The sequence below is a fragment of the Penicillium maclennaniae genome, assembly GCF_028827695.1.
Source record: "Penicillium maclennaniae strain IBT 15551 chromosome Unknown utg000001l:1.0-3280838.0:1.0-3283122.0, whole genome shotgun sequence".
Classification (NCBI taxonomy): Eukaryota; Fungi; Ascomycota; class Eurotiomycetes; order Eurotiales; family Aspergillaceae; genus Penicillium; species Penicillium maclennaniae.
In genome coordinates, this window is record NW_026623213.1 from 1,820,744 (window position 1) to 1,835,582 (window position 14,839).

Genomic DNA, 14,839 nt, shown 5'->3' on the forward strand with positions numbered 1-14,839 from the left:
GCCGGACCGTGAGGGCAACTAGAGACGCATCAACACATCGACGCATCGACGCATCCATACTGGAATGTGATGGGGATGTGGCTGATTTGAAGTGAGCTGCATCAAGGGCCAAACATGGGCCAGACATGCCGTTGAAGATGCAAGGAGGGAAATAAAGATGAGACACTTGAGTCAGCATAGTTCCCTGGATCCAGGGGTCGCGCAAAGGTGGAGATCGCCTACTTGGGCAGTCTGTATACTCTGTAGATTGTAGATTGATCTGGGGTTGATCTGGGTTGATCTAGGTGGAAAGGTGGATGATTAGAAGGAGTGGATGAGTGGATGTCTAGAGGTGTAACCCAATTATGAGGGTCAATTCGGAGGAAGAGGGGCCATGTCTGCCATTGTGCACTGATACACTTTTGAAACGCCTGCGCCGCTCTTTGTCTCGATCTTGCTTCCGCGGGTTTTATCGGTACTTTTCTCTCCTTCTCCTGCATTTGGCATTCATCATCTGCATCTTGCAGTCTGCGGGTTCTACGTGTTCTACGTGTTCTACGTGTTGCTCGCCTGCGTTGACCAAAATTGACTCCCCCACCAGCCACGCCCTTACGCCTCCCACAGGCTGCCTCACTCTTCTTTGGCTCTGCACCTTATCGTTGACTCGGCCTTGACATCCCCTTGCATCTCGGAGATCCTGCGATCTTCTTGACACCTTATCTAGCTCGGAGAAGCACGTCTTTGCGCCATGCGACCCATGCGACCCTCAACTCTCGCCATCTAACACCAGTCTTGTCATGAAAGAAATCTACCTTGCCGTAGTCGCATCCTTTTCCAGTAGTGCGCTGGTCAAATTCATCACGATCTGGTACCTGTCATCGTGCCCGGAGAGGAAATGATGGACGCATCGGTGGATTCAACGGGTCGACCGCTTTTCAGGTCCCACAAGGCACTGCCGCGGAGGGGCATCGCAGTTCCCAGCGTGGACGCTGTCCAACCGGTCTCCCCGGATCATCATCGCACTGTCACTGCGGCGCCCGTTCCTCCATTGACCCCGCCCGGAGCGAACCAGCAAGAAGGCATAGAGAACGACCGCACGCCGCGCAAGGCCGACTCTCTCTCTGAGAGCCTGACTGCAGGCATGTTGACACCTCGACGACCCTCAAAACCTCCAACGCCCGATGTCACGCCACCTCGCGCGAATTCTGCCAAGCGACCGACTCTCAACAATTTCGTACACCTATCCTCCTCGTCTCGCGCTGAGTCTTTTCAGACCGCCTGCGAAAGTGTCTCCTCTGATGGTGATATGGAAACGCTGGGCCGTTCATCATCGATCGCATCAAAGAAGATCAGACCAAGGGTGCTCTCTTCTAGGCGAACTCTATCAAACGGGGTCCGCGCGAAACTTACATACACGAAAGAATCGCCGCAGATTTCCCAGCCTCACAGCGAAACAGAATATGAAACAGGCTTCGAATCCTTCGATGGAGAATGGACTTCCCCCAAGGGCGATGGGTCTCCGACACCACTGGCCGGAAAGCGGAAAGGCTCGGAGACGCGTAATCGACCTGGTCAGAAACAGGCAACGGATAATGAGACGCTGGACGTGCAACATTTGAATGCCTCGTTGATGCGTGAAAAGAGCTTACGGGACCGTGTTCAAACTACCCCGGGACTGGCAATCACACCGTCAATGGAGCAGTTTCGTGAAGATATTGGATGGCCGTCCTCCTACGACCCTCCTTCAGGGGTGGATGAAGACCCTGACTCTCGTCGGTTGTCAGGCCTATCTTCGACATCCACCGTCGAAGCCATGATTATCGACTCTCCAAGACAAGCCCAGCGATGTTTGCGACACACGGAGAAGAGAAACTCTCTGCGCTCAGCGAGCTCTCCCATCACAAAATCTGAGCGCACGTCTACCACCTCTCATACCGATTCCCAGCGTCGTCTAGTCCACAAAGCTGCTCGCATCTCCGAAAACGATCGACGCAGCATCTCATCCGATGTCTCTTTCTCGGTCAAAACAGCCAGCAGTGCGCCTCCACCATGCGTGACCAGAATCCCCGTCGTGGTTGTACCCGAAAGGATATCATCCCTCAAATCAGGACCCAACAGCCAAGTGTCTTCCCGACAGAATTCGCAAAGGCTCTAATCAGCGACCTCTGGTGAACTCAAAGAGCCCTGCAGATGCTCTACAACAAAGGCAGCGAGCCATGTCTGACTCTGTGCCTGCAAGTTCCCGCGTGTCAAGCTCGAGGGGCCGCTTTTTAGGCCGTCCTGTTATTCCTTCTCGTAGCTCGTCGCTTTCTGCACCGACGAGCCGCACCAACTCTCGTACCGCGTCCCTTACGTCCGAAAGTTTGCGAAGCCACACTTTGGCCATGGATCTAGAGTTGCAGAAGCGTCGCGACCAGCAACCTGTCTCACCTCCCCGCCACAATATCTTGGGTGTTCACTCGTCAGGACTCTTGGAGCCGCCTAGATTGCCAGGCCTGGTCGTGACTTCCTCGGAGGATGTTGCGACTTTGCGGCCTCCCTCTTTGCCTTACACGCAGTGGTCAATACCGTCCTCTTCGCCTGGACCAGTGGAAATTCATGAAGCTAAGGCTGTCAGCTTATTCCCACACAACAATCGATCCCTCCTTCTGGTTGACCAGCGGGTGCCGGGTGAACTACAAACCGTTCGAGTGTTCCAGGATGGTATCTCCGATCGCGAAGCGTTCCCGCAAACGCCAGTTGCGCCGATTGGAACAGCACTCATGCTGGTAGATTCTCCGTTGAAGAATCCCCGCCCTCCTCCCAAGCCTCCCATCGGCAAACCCCTCCCACCGATTCCAACACAGGAAGAACACGCGGTCGTTCGCCAAAATGACGATGGCCGAGCGCCTGGTCGTTGGGGTTCCGTTCGTCGAACCTGGGCTGCGCGACCCCGATCGGATTCCTTCAACACGCTTGTCCGGTCTCTTTCAGTGCGATCAGCGAAGAACAGGACGGCTGGCGTGGACATGGACAGTCGTCTTCATCCGTTCTGGCGCCCGCGTGGGTTCTGGGAAGATGGGCGCGGGTCTCCCATCAAAGACCGATCAGGTCGCCAGAGCCCGTTGAAACGAGACAACTCAATGGTAGTCAACAATTCACTCGGTTTGCCTCAGCACCGTGTCATCATTGAAGGACCGGCTGCTCTTGCGCGACGCAGCCCCGAGATGAGACGACTCTTCCATGCCAGCCACGCCAGCCTAGTCCGTACCGGCTCTCCATTGTACCCAACTCGCTACCACGCGCTTTCCCAATGGGGACGACGTCTTCGATCAATGTCGTTGCGCAACACGCGAGCCCGCCTGCGACGCATTCGCCAACGACGCGACGAGAGAAAACAAGCCGCACGCCGCGAGAACCTCAAGCAGATCATCGGCTTCCCAGTCTACGTGGCGTCCAGCGCCACCAATGAGGTTGTGCGCTGAAAGCTACGTTTCATGCTCCGATATGTTCAAAACCCTGACTGGACATGTTCCAAATCACCAGATACCTTTTACGATGCATCTGGGAGTGAACGTCTTTTTTTTTTTTTTGGTTTTTGCCTTTGCTTATTTTCCTGAATTTTCCTTTATATGGGTTTTTTTCCCTCGAAAACGACATCTACGAAATTTACGAACCAACCATGACGAATCGATGATTTATGTGAAATGCCTTTCCTAGGCTCCTGAGATGTACCATAAAGATGAGGTCTAATGCGTTGGACACTTTGCATTTGCTTCTTTACAACATGAAATGTTCCGAATATATAGCTTCGATATAAGACATGCTACATACATGTGCTTAAACCCCACAGCCTGGATTCATTGCGCGGCCCAAATTGAACGCCAAGCAGCCCGTAGGTCTCGTATATGCATCATGTAGGCAAGCATTCAATATTTCCTCCTCCCTCCCCTCCCCCGTGCTCTCCCACGGGGAACACTCGATCTGCCCCTGATGGCCATAGACCCGTATTCGGCCTCTTGCTCAAGCCTACGCCTCCTCTGCTCGGTTGTCTCACTTCCGCTCTGTACGCCTCCCTGACTGGTGCCCTCATTCTGCCTCGACACGGCCTGTTCCTTTCGTTTCAACATCGCCTCCCACACAGGCGGATCGAGGAAGGGCTGCGGAGGAACCGCAAAGGCATATTCTGTGCACTTGTATTTCTTTTCGTATTCCTCTTCCTCTTCGATCCCTGAGGCATTTGCGGCGTCTTGAGCTGACGGTCTTATGCGTGTCTCAGCAGGGACCGCGCTCGGGTTCAGCACTTTGGCCACCGGTTTGCGGCTGGACCCTGAGCTTGGAGGTAGCAGCGCGCGTTTTTCCGGGATCAGGAGTGGCCGGAAGGGCATGGTGAATATGCAGTAAGGTATGAAGATGAATGGAAGGAGAGATCTCGGTGCTTGGGAGGTATTGATGTCTTATCGCTTATCAGGCCCACTTTGGCCCATCCTCATAGTAACTATGGAGTCCGGGTTATTGAACTGTAGAATTGCTGAATAGCATTTAGCCTTAGGTAAACCCCCGTTCTGTGACTGTGACTGAAGAATCCTTCTTCTCAGTCGCTGCACACGCTCACTTCTGTCGCAGGCGTATCCTCAACCCGAAATTAGGTACATAGAATTCCTCGAAGGAAAGCGACCCCGTCAATGGCCCCGCCGAACCAGGCAGGACATCGAAATGCAGCAAGATATGAGCAAAGACGAGTTTCATGAGCGCACTTGCCATCCATCGACCCGGACTACGCAAATAGAGCGAGTCAGCCGATGATTACTCGGCCGAGATTGAAAGAGTCAAGAGAGAGCCAATGAGATTCCGATCAAACTCGAACTAGACTTACCAGGCATGCACTCCCATCCCGAAGACGAGATAATCGGGGCTCAGGTCAACTAGCCGCGTGTTTGAAGCACCCGCTGCAGCGCGCTTTGCGAATCGGAATCCATCGAAGGTTTCAGGGTGTTCATAGCTGGAAGGAGAGCGCTGGATCCGCCCGCTTGGGACCCCGACGTGCGTTCCTGGTTTAAGCACGATGCCTGTGCCGACCTGTCAGCTGAATCCAATCTTGCGGTGTGAAAATGGTTCAAGACTACCGTTGGAGAGCTTCAGCTCAGAAATACAGACTCGGTGAGCAGATACTGCTACCAATCAGCTATGGCCTTGTCCCAGGACACTGGTCAGATGGACACACTGGCTGCAGGTGGATGCAGGCGCTGACACTCTTTCATGAAAGAGTCGAGCAGAATCATTCGATCGCAACCAGTGACGGTCGCTCCCCATGCGGCGAGGACGCTTTCAATTTCTTCGCGGAGAGGCTGGATGTACTGTGGATGCTGCGCTAGCTCGGCCAATGCGCCGTAGAGACCCTGCTTATATGTGAGCTGTGCATTTCCTACTCCGTAGATTGAAAGTATTCACGTAGGCAGTTGTATAGATGAACGCAAATTGTAGAAGGAGCATTTCTCCGATTACTTCGGAGTAGGTCCATCGTTGGCGGAGAACTGAGCTTTCGTAGAGCCAGCGGAATATCTCGACCTGGAAATCGTCAATCTGGGGAGCTTATAGCTGTCATCTTAATATAATATGAAAAAAAGAAAAAAGGCAAAATGTACTGGCTTGTGCGTCTGTTCGGGATTGGCCTGATTCATATTATCGCCACCGTTTATCTCATTGCGGTACTCTGCAGCGCGTGCGTCGAAATGCTTTAGCAGGATTTTGCGCGAAGTGTGCATATTCCATCGTGTGCCCAGCGAGATCAATCGACTGACGAAGCCGCCGACATATCTGTCCAAAGTTGTCAATAAATGGGACTTGGCGACGGAGGTGTACATAGCCCAGCATACCTCTTGAGGCAATCTGGTATCAGGAACTGGACTCGAGTCGTCACAATCATTCCCAGAATATGATCTTTGACAGCTTTGAGATATTCCTCGTCTTGGGAGAGTCGTGAGCCAACCATGGCAAAGCTTCCACTACGGGCAACCACCGAGTATGCGAAATCGAAGCAGTTGACCATGCATTCTGCCACTTGTCAATATCATGTCCACATGACCTAAATGAATAAATTTACCGCCGTTCTTGAACTCAAGGAGGTCCAGCTGAGAAAGAATAGCGTCATTCATCGAGGGCTCATACTGGTCCAATTGCTTGTAAACCGTCCCGCGAATAAGGCCCGGTGTTGTTCTGGCAATGGCAGGCCAGCCGCCTCCCTTTGGGAAATATCCTGGCATGACATGGGATATCTGCAGCAACTATTAACCCAGTCAGTCTACTCTTGACAGTTGAGTCAGGGTGATAATCACCTGGTCAATCCATGGCTCGGGAGAGGTAACTGTACTCCTGGTGTTCTTTAGCTCCTCGATCAGCTCCGGCTTGCAGAGGATGATCTGTCCGAAGCGGAAAGTGCGTGGGATCTCGAACAAGCCATCGGAGAACTGGGAATATCCCCTCTTGATCAGCTCGGGACCATTAGCCACGAATTGGTATTGCTGGTACAGGATGGAAAGCAGGCAGCTCCCTGTTGCGAACGGAATCCGTTTCTATAAGTTCGTATTAGCCATGTTGTCTCGGCTTCATCGCTTTCATCCGATCAGAGATATGTGGACCAACATTAGCAAGGTGCTTTGATGTAATGATCGAAGCCAGTACTGTCATCAGAGCAAAGATCAGAGACACAGCAAGGAGTATTGCCATCGGTCCCAGTCGTGAGGTGATACCGAGACCGTCAGGCCAATAGATCGGCATTGAGATCATCTCGTCCATCTTACTCCGGACCCGATGAGTCGACAAAGGAGAATGAGTGAAGAGATTTTGAGTTGACGATAATTGATCATGCGCAATTATGCACGTCTCAAGGTTGAAACGGGCGTCCGACGGGCAGATCGAAGGAGAAGAAAGAAAAGTATTATACGGCGGGGCCTTATCGAGCCACTGGGCTCAAGGTACATTCGGTGATCACTGCCGACTCCTCTCGCAGCCAAACGTAATGAAATCAAACAGCACCTGTGGCACTGATCACGGGGATTGTATATGTGATTTCGAGTGCAGTGGCTGGGATGCCCAACCCTGGTAGTACATGCGGCTACATGGTCGATCGGACTAGTAATGGAACAGCAATGACAGGGTCGTGTTGGACCACGACTTGAGAAAAATCTGAAATTCGTATGAGGAAACTCGTCAAAAAAAAAAAAGCTAGACCGCCTAGAACAAATCCCCCATAAAGGTATCAGCGATTGAGAATCGCGTGGTATAATCGTACAAGCATATCATACCCGAGTAGAAACAAAAACGCCAGGTAAAAGAGAACGGTGGGTGACCTATGCGATCTGTGTCTCCATCCCGCTCATGGTTGAATATGAATATGGCAAGTCGACGAGGCCGTCGAGAAGCCAGTTGAGCGGATCAAACACTTCGTAATTCGGCTCAATGAATCCGCTTGGGAGCCCGCCGGCTCCATTGCTTGGTGCTGCTCCAACACCAAGGTTTGGCAGTATCGGGGTCGGAGCCAGACTTGGATCGCCACCGGCAATGCCGGGTGTGGATGATGATGTGCGTGGAGGGGCCACGGATGAGCCAACAGATGAGTCGGCTGTTGAATCTGGATTCGTCGGGTTCTTGAGGTAGGCTAAACAGGGTGAGTATGACCAAAGTAATCAAGCGTATGAGGGACTGACCTTCGATGTTTCGTCCCTTCGTTCGTGCGTCCTCTCGCCATCGCCAGACGGAGTCGAAGAGGAGAGACATACTCATGCGACAGCGAACCTTGAGCCTCAGCGAGTCATCTACATCGGCATTGCTTGTGGCTGACTGCTTCGAGGTGACTCCCAGTCTCCACATCTGAGCCAGTACCTCAGCCAGACGCTCCGGCAGGTCATTGTTCGAGACGGATACTCCACGAATAGCCCAGATGGTCCGATTGAACAAAGTCTTGGTGTAATCCATGTCAATATGGTTGCTGAAGAAGCTCTTACTTAGTTTGAGAAGAGTGCAGCCCGCTGCAACCATCATCTGGTAGACATAGTAGGGCGTGTACGAGAGGACAGGCCCAACTTCGGTTTCAAGATTCATGGCGACCTCGAGGAAAGATGTAGTCGCCACATAGAGGGAAAGAAGACGTCCGCGGTAGTCTTTTGCTGAAGGATCATCAAAGAATGCTGACAGATGCAAGTGAAGGTTGGCCGCGCGAAGGTATAAATCGGTGATGCCTGATGTCTTGTTAGTACCAAACCATGATCCGCAAAAAGAACTATAGTCTTACAGTCATTTTGTGACTTGAAATGCTCTTCAAGCTCATCAAAATCTCGCGAAAGAAATGAAATCATTGTCAATCGTTCTTGATCGCTGCTCAACCCGACAGGGTCCCGTCGGTTGGAGTAGAGTGATCTGGTGATCTTGTCGCAAAAGTTTTCGATCTCTAATCGGGGTTTGATGTCCCCAGGTAGCTTGAAGTTAACATCTGATGACTCCCCAGACAATGTCCAGTCATAGAGGCTAGAAGGTGGTTGGCCATAACCAGTGGAAACCCTAGAGAGTGTCAGGATAGCTCTTTTCGACTAGAACGAGGCAGCGTACCGTTGCGCAACAATGTTACAAATGGCCCAGGTCCGCACTTTGTCCCTTAGTTCCTCCTCGATGAGCTCTACACGGAATTTGCTGAAGTCCTGGCTGTGAGATGGTCGATGAAGACCAAGCTGCATAGCAACCTGCACCATCATTCCGCAGAGCATGAATGTTGGGTCGGTGGACGTGCTGCTGGTAGGGAATGGCCAAGAGCACAGCAGACACAGTGCTTTCACCACATGGTAGCTTTGAGGGATATCGGCTAGTGTACTCCAGACGAGGCGAGTGACAGGTCCCGCTAGCGAGGTGAGTAGACCGGTGTCACTCTGGTAGCGTCTAGCGCCAACACTGATAATGGTCCAGAAAAGCAAGGGAGAAGTGTTAAAGTAATCGTCGGCGGATTTTTGACGATCGAGGAAGGGGAGGAACGGGTGATAATATGTGAAAAATCTGTATGGACGTGTTAAACCGATGGCCCGGAGGTTGCTCAAGGTTCTTGCACAACTTGGAGGCTTACAGGTTGAACAATTCACTGGCTTTCTCTGGTACGACCATGACATCTTCGATGCGCTTGATCTGGGTGCCACCATTTCTCAAGTAGTTGGAGCTGTCGTATCCTGAACGAAGGTCCAGGAGGGATGCAACCGCCTCCTGGGAGCCCATGTATTGGTCTGTAGACAAGGCGGATGGAGTCTGGGTCTGGTAAATGCCTGCGGGGCTGACCTGGCTAGATTCCTGCTTAGGCGTCAACTGCCCTGGTGAAGCGTGCTGTTGCTGCTGGTGTACTGTTGGGACAGAGCCACCAGAGGCAATCTGCTTCCTCAATTCGATAATCTCTCGCTCCATCTCCGCATTGCGGCTGCGCTTTCCCACCCGCTTAAAATTAGATTCGATCTTGCAGTCGAGTTTAAGCCGCCGACACCGGGAACAATCAGACCAAGGGTCCTGAACAACATCGCATCGAAGCTGCAAGGAGGTTGAATTTAGCATGGGCGTTAGTCAAGGCATGTGGCCGCTAGTATCGCCACTTGCGGAATGCATGCCACGCGAGGCGGGACTCACCTTCTGCTGCCGACATTCATTGCAAGCGCGCTTGACAGGCTGTCTTCTCTTATCATCGCGCGAGTCGTTCTCGTCCATATCATCTATACTTCCCGGAGAGCTGTCCATGCCGGCAATGGTCACATTGCGTTTGCGACCCTGCACGTCGGAAGCGGACATGGCGACAGATGCATGATTAATCCCCGCCATCACGGGCCTTATGGCGACTGGCGCATTATCGTCCTTGGTGCTTCGTGCTAAAGTTGGAGTCTGGGACGCTCCAATTCCGTGTGATCGTGCGAGAGGCGCCAGGCTGATGACGTTGATGTGGGCGGAAGGATGATTCCGGGGCTGAAAATCTTAACAGTGGGCAGGAAATTGCTCCGGCTGTAGACTAATAGGCGCTCAGGCGCAATAGACGCTATCTTCTTAGGCAAATCAATTCAATTTTGCTCCACGAGTCAAGTTCGCAGGACAAGGTTCCCAAATGGTATTCAGTTGCGCCGGTGAGTCAGCCGGTCCCCGCATCTGGAGGTCACGTGACACACTGGGTTACAAGTTTTACTAGGTGCACATCACTTAGTCAGCAGATAGGTGATGCCTGTTCGTGCACAGTGGAGTATTACCATCAAACACCGAATGACCCGGCGCTAATGTGGCTGCCGGACTTGTGCTCTTGCTCCCCGGCAGACTTTTTGCACCACGGATTCCCGTGGGATTTTTTATCTCGCTCTCATAGATAACAGAGCGTATGTAGGAGAGCATATATCAAGAATTAATTAGTTCAGTCTCAAACCCCCCCAATTCCTAGTCTGCCAGGAGTTACAGTATTGCGGTAGCTCATGCATCATGCTTCTGCTACGTCGATGATCCACAACGGACGGCGGGTAACTCCAATTAAATAGTGGAAGATCGATGAGCTCATCGAAGTCGAGACCTGTTCCAAGGTTCTCGCTCGACATTGCCAGCCGTGTGGGGCATACAAAAGCAGGTACCTACTTATCATTTTGCTTCAGGTCCAAAGCACGTGAACATTTATTGATACAACTTCCAATGTAGACTTTGCTCTGAAATATAGCGAGCAACTACCCAGTGTCGAGAATACATCATACAATACCGCGCAGAACCACCTGAAAAAATAAAAGCAAAATCCTCCTATGTCAGAGAGCTTGAGTGCCGGCAACGACGCACTAGGCCTGACTTCACGCGATACAAGCTAACGGCTTGACACTTGATTTTCGAGATGTTGAGGTTGACACGGAGCTTATTCTGGCCTTTACAAAGGAAATATAAGCCTTATTGGCTGAAGCTCATCATGCTCGAATTTAGCCTCGACCGCCTTTGCAAGCACTTGTCTTCTGGAGATTGGTTCCACGAAAGAGATCTCAAATAGAGAACAGTATGTTCATTTGTAGATTCTGATGCCGGCCACGAGGTCTATCCTTTCCGTTACCATGATTGTCAAAATTAGAACTCCTCAAGGTCAAGTTATGTAGCAATTGTGAAGATCAACACCAGTCTACAAGAGAATCAATTCACGTCCGAGGATTTTTTATCATCGTGACCATGAAGTTAATGTAAATGCGCTCAAGCGCTTTGGCCTGTTAAGTTTTTCTAAGACTACCCCTGATATGCCTATTCCATACGCATTTACTTAGACCTCTTTGTATTTTGTTTGTCTTCCATATCTTCTTTCGAGCAACTCAAACTACGAGCTGACAGAGTATAGTTATCGCCCCTTTTCAGGTGCATTTGAATGAACGCATTAGTCGGCCTTTGAAACGAAAAGGATGCAGGTGTGCTTGATTGTTGCATAATAGCGAGAACGAGTGAAATGGTATGGATGATGTCATGGTTCCCGGTACCGCAATGGATGTTTTTGGGGGCGAGGCTATACATCGAGGCAGTGCACGGGCAGTTTGCGCCCGAGATCGAATTAATAATAATCCCATGTCCGCCGATCCATGGATCTTGCCCAGTCGCGGGGAGTTGCTTGTGGCCACTTGACTCGTTCCGGAAAATGGGGAGATATCATTCTGGAAGCTTGATCCACGCGCAAGGCTGAGCTAGGCGCACTCCGTGTTTCCTGGTTCATGCCGGGGCATACCAAGCTGGCCACCCTAGGCTGACTATTGGTGTATCTACGCCCGCCAGGGCACTCGACTCCCGGCAGGGTCTCGTTTAGATCTGCTGATCTGACAGGACCGTGGTTGGCCCCCATTTGCGACCACATCAGCACTGTCTTTACCGACGTCACGTATAAAGTGGTCGGGGTGGCCCAGGATTATCTAGTGTTGTCAACGCTCACTGCCCCTCAATCTGAAGACACACCGGACTTGAACTTGGCTTTCACTTCACACAACGATGGGTGTTTCCACGGGGACAAAGTCCAAAGAGGCCTCCAAGATCGATGGCGCTGTGGTCACCGAGAAATCTACTAAGCGGCCGCCTTCGTATAATCAGGCCGATGAGACAGTGCTTGCTGTGCCTCCACTGAACCTCGGAGGGACCCGTACCATCAACAACCCCGTATCTGCTGATCAGTGCGTCGCGCACTTGAAGCTCCTGGCCGTCCTAGCAGACTTGCGAGATTCCATCTCAAATAACGATGGCCTGTTTGGTCTCTTCGATGTCGAGGCCGAGCGCTTCCCCACTTCATCAAATGAGGCAAACGCTCGTATTCGCGAGAAGCGTTGGGCTGTGTACACGGCGCGCGCAGTGGAACGGTATACTAAGTGGTGGTTTAGCTGCTTGCCCCGCTCGCGTCCCCACGTTACTATAGATGATCTGGAGAATCGCGAGTATGAGACCATTATCGAGTCCCCCACGCAGGTCGTGTGGTCTCAGAATAATATGCCCCCAATCGGTCAGTCGAAAGCACCATTGCATGACGATCACAGCTGATTGAGAATGTAGATATTTTGATGGTATGGCATTCTCACATGCTCAACCCTCGAGACTTTCTCGAGGACTGCATTCGATATGGTAGGATGAGTACCTGGAGGACAGGATTCCCTTTCGAAATAATGAACAACTGCATCGACGATCGGACGCTGGAGTATAAGACCTCCGAATCAAGTCAGCAAACTTTCGAGAAACAAGTCAAGCTGAAGTGGGACAATCTACTCGATCCGCCTGGCAAGGAGCTTGAATGTCCCCGCTGTAAAAAGCCCAATACCGTGCTTTGGACGGAAGGAGGGATCGGAGAATCACTTCAAGAAGCATTCAAAGAGAATATAGGCTACGCTGATGCCTCTTTTGAAGCAAAGTGCCAACATTGCAACCTTGTCATCAATCACGACCGACTAAAGGTGGCCAAGTTCTATCAAGACGTCTTGAACCTCTCACAGTTGGATCAACCGATGCCTGGGTCGATTTACAATCTCGATGGTATTCCAGAGGGCCCGAAACCCGGTCGGAATACACTAGTCTGGAACAACATGATCTTTCCCAGTCGACTACTCGCAGCCATTGATCGGGATATGCTTGCATTCACTGACCCTCGTCTGGATCGGTGCAAGAGCATCGATGATCTCCGCTCTCAAATGGAGGTCAAGCTTCGCGATAGAAAGGTCCTCCTAAAAATCAACGGTCGAGGCCGAGGCCTTCTCCAAGGCGAAAGAGTACACTTCCGACGCATGATGTCTCACTACTGGGATAACAGTAGCCCCTTCGCCCTCGACCTGGTTGGCGCGGTGATTCGTCAAGGAACCTTCGTCCAGAAGATGGATAACATTGACTGGTTGCACTCACCAACCGTCATGGAGACTAGCGAACGGCTCATCAAAAAGTACAAGGTCTTCATGGATATTATGCTCCAGAATCCAACGAAGATGGCCGTCCCAACCCTGGACGTTGACCTCGCCTGGCACACCCACCAACTCCAGCCACGAAACTACTACAACTACACCACCATGGGGACATACCATGGCCACCGCCAGTTCATCGATCACGACGACAAAGTGGACGAAAACAAGCTCTCCGAAGGGTTCGAATGGACGAGCAAGATGTACCGCCGTGCCACCGACGGTGGTATCTACAGCGAATGCACATGCTGGTACTGCGAAGCCACACGCGCCCCAGACATTTACGACCGTCTATTCAGTATTGGGTCTTCATCGCGGGCACGCAATAACGCAGACTCCCTACACGATCGCGCGGATATTTCCTCCGACCCGGAACGAAACCCGCATATTTCGGCTCACAACGCCGTTCGTCCGACCAGCCGGGCCACTCAAGATCCCCGCGTGGGCCATCTCCAGAGGATTCGTCTCCATCAAAACTACGAGAAGGCCGCTCGCCGCGCTGCAAAGCGCGGCCGGGCTCGTGGTGATGCTAAATCCGCCAAAGATGGCGGGTATGAGCCGATGTACTATGCGCCGTATGTCTGGGGATACCCTGTTATTGTCCCGTATTATGCCCCATATATGTGTGATCCGGGTATTAGTGGCGGGTCTTATGCTTGTAATCCAGCATGTATGAACGTTAGTGCCGGTGGTGTTGGAAATTGCTGTTCTGGGACTTGTGGTGGGGGTGTTGCTGCTGGGTCATGTGGTGGTATTGGATCTGCTGCTTGTGCTAGTGGTACGTCGTGTGATCATTTCATATCATTTGTTCCTGAAAGGCCATTACTGACTCTTCATAGGCGGAGCATGCGGCGGAGGCGGAGGAGGAGGAGGATGTGGCGGTGGTGGAGGTGGAGGTGGTTGCGGCGGCGGCGGAGGTGGTGGATGCGGTGGTAAGTCTACTTCTTCAACTTCTTCAAGATTGGCATTGACTAATTCTCCTAGGTGGTGGTGGTGGTTGCTGAATCTCCACAGAGGTCATACTTATATACTTCTGAGGCTGCTGTCATAGCTTGAATCTTTGCTCATCTTAGCTCTTTAGTTTGTTGTTGCTGGATATTGATACCATTTGCTTTCTAACCTGCATTACAAGCCTCTTCTCATAGAATTTGTCTCACTTCCTCAATGAATTTTGAACAATCAAACCTTAAAAGTTACCGTGTCTCGTGGATCAGGGCAATGAGGGGATGGAAAGGGAAATTGACGTAAAGAATGAAGAGAGAGCGAGGTTCAAGAAGAGGAAGGCGATCGCGGAAGCAATCCCCCATCAGGGCATTTTCAATCTACTCATCGGGGTAGTACATACGCTGCCTGGATAGAGCAGACTAATCTTGGTCTAAGACAATTCTTCCCTGCTATCTAGTCTACGCTGCGAGGCTCTTCAGATTGCGTCTGGACCTCGT

General features: G+C 51.6%; 5 protein-coding genes across 5 annotated transcripts; 2 read left to right on the forward strand and 3 right to left on the reverse strand.

Moving 5' to 3' along the window:
- Window positions 1–820: 820 nt before the first annotated feature.
- N7477_000707 (uncharacterized protein) lies at window positions 821–3,443 on the forward strand (the record flags this gene model as incomplete). The annotated part of the gene is made up of 2 exons (XM_056962370.1): window positions 821–2,056; window positions 2,103–3,443. Coding segments are annotated over 2 exons (2,577 nt in total), but the record flags the coding sequence as incomplete, so codon positions are not given.
- A 444-nt stretch (window positions 3,444–3,887) lies between these two features.
- Window positions 3,888–4,346, reverse strand: N7477_000708 (uncharacterized protein; the record flags this gene model as incomplete). Its single annotated transcript, XM_056962371.1, has 1 exon — window positions 3,888–4,346. One exon carries the CDS (start codon window positions 4,344–4,346, stop codon window positions 3,888–3,890), a length of 459 nt encoding a protein of 152 aa, XP_056827374.1.
- A 223-nt stretch (window positions 4,347–4,569) lies between these two features.
- Window positions 4,570–6,753, reverse strand: N7477_000709 (cytochrome P450; the record flags this gene model as incomplete). The annotated part of the gene is made up of 10 exons (XM_056962372.1): window positions 4,570–4,735; window positions 4,835–5,027; window positions 5,085–5,129; window positions 5,183–5,357; window positions 5,410–5,541; window positions 5,604–5,775; window positions 5,835–6,012; window positions 6,062–6,242; window positions 6,294–6,530; window positions 6,601–6,753. The coding sequence occupies 10 exons, from the start codon at window positions 6,751–6,753 to the stop codon at window positions 4,570–4,572; spliced, it is 1,632 nt and encodes a 543-aa protein (XP_056827375.1).
- Window positions 6,754–7,307: 554 nt separating this feature from the next.
- Window positions 7,308–9,801, reverse strand: N7477_000710 (putative C6 transcription factor (Leu3); the record flags this gene model as incomplete). Its single annotated transcript, XM_056962373.1, has 6 exons — window positions 7,308–7,615; window positions 7,665–8,195; window positions 8,249–8,514; window positions 8,563–9,000; window positions 9,068–9,516; window positions 9,613–9,801. The coding sequence occupies 6 exons, from the start codon at window positions 9,799–9,801 to the stop codon at window positions 7,308–7,310; spliced, it is 2,181 nt and encodes a 726-aa protein (XP_056827376.1).
- A 2,154-nt stretch (window positions 9,802–11,955) lies between these two features.
- Window positions 11,956–14,453, forward strand: N7477_000711 (uncharacterized protein; the record flags this gene model as incomplete). The annotated part of the gene is made up of 5 exons (XM_056962374.1): window positions 11,956–12,457; window positions 12,508–14,031; window positions 14,081–14,175; window positions 14,237–14,329; window positions 14,382–14,453. The coding sequence occupies 5 exons, from the start codon at window positions 11,956–11,958 to the stop codon at window positions 14,451–14,453; spliced, it is 2,286 nt and encodes a 761-aa protein (XP_056827377.1).
- Window positions 14,454–14,839: the final 386 nt, after the last annotated feature.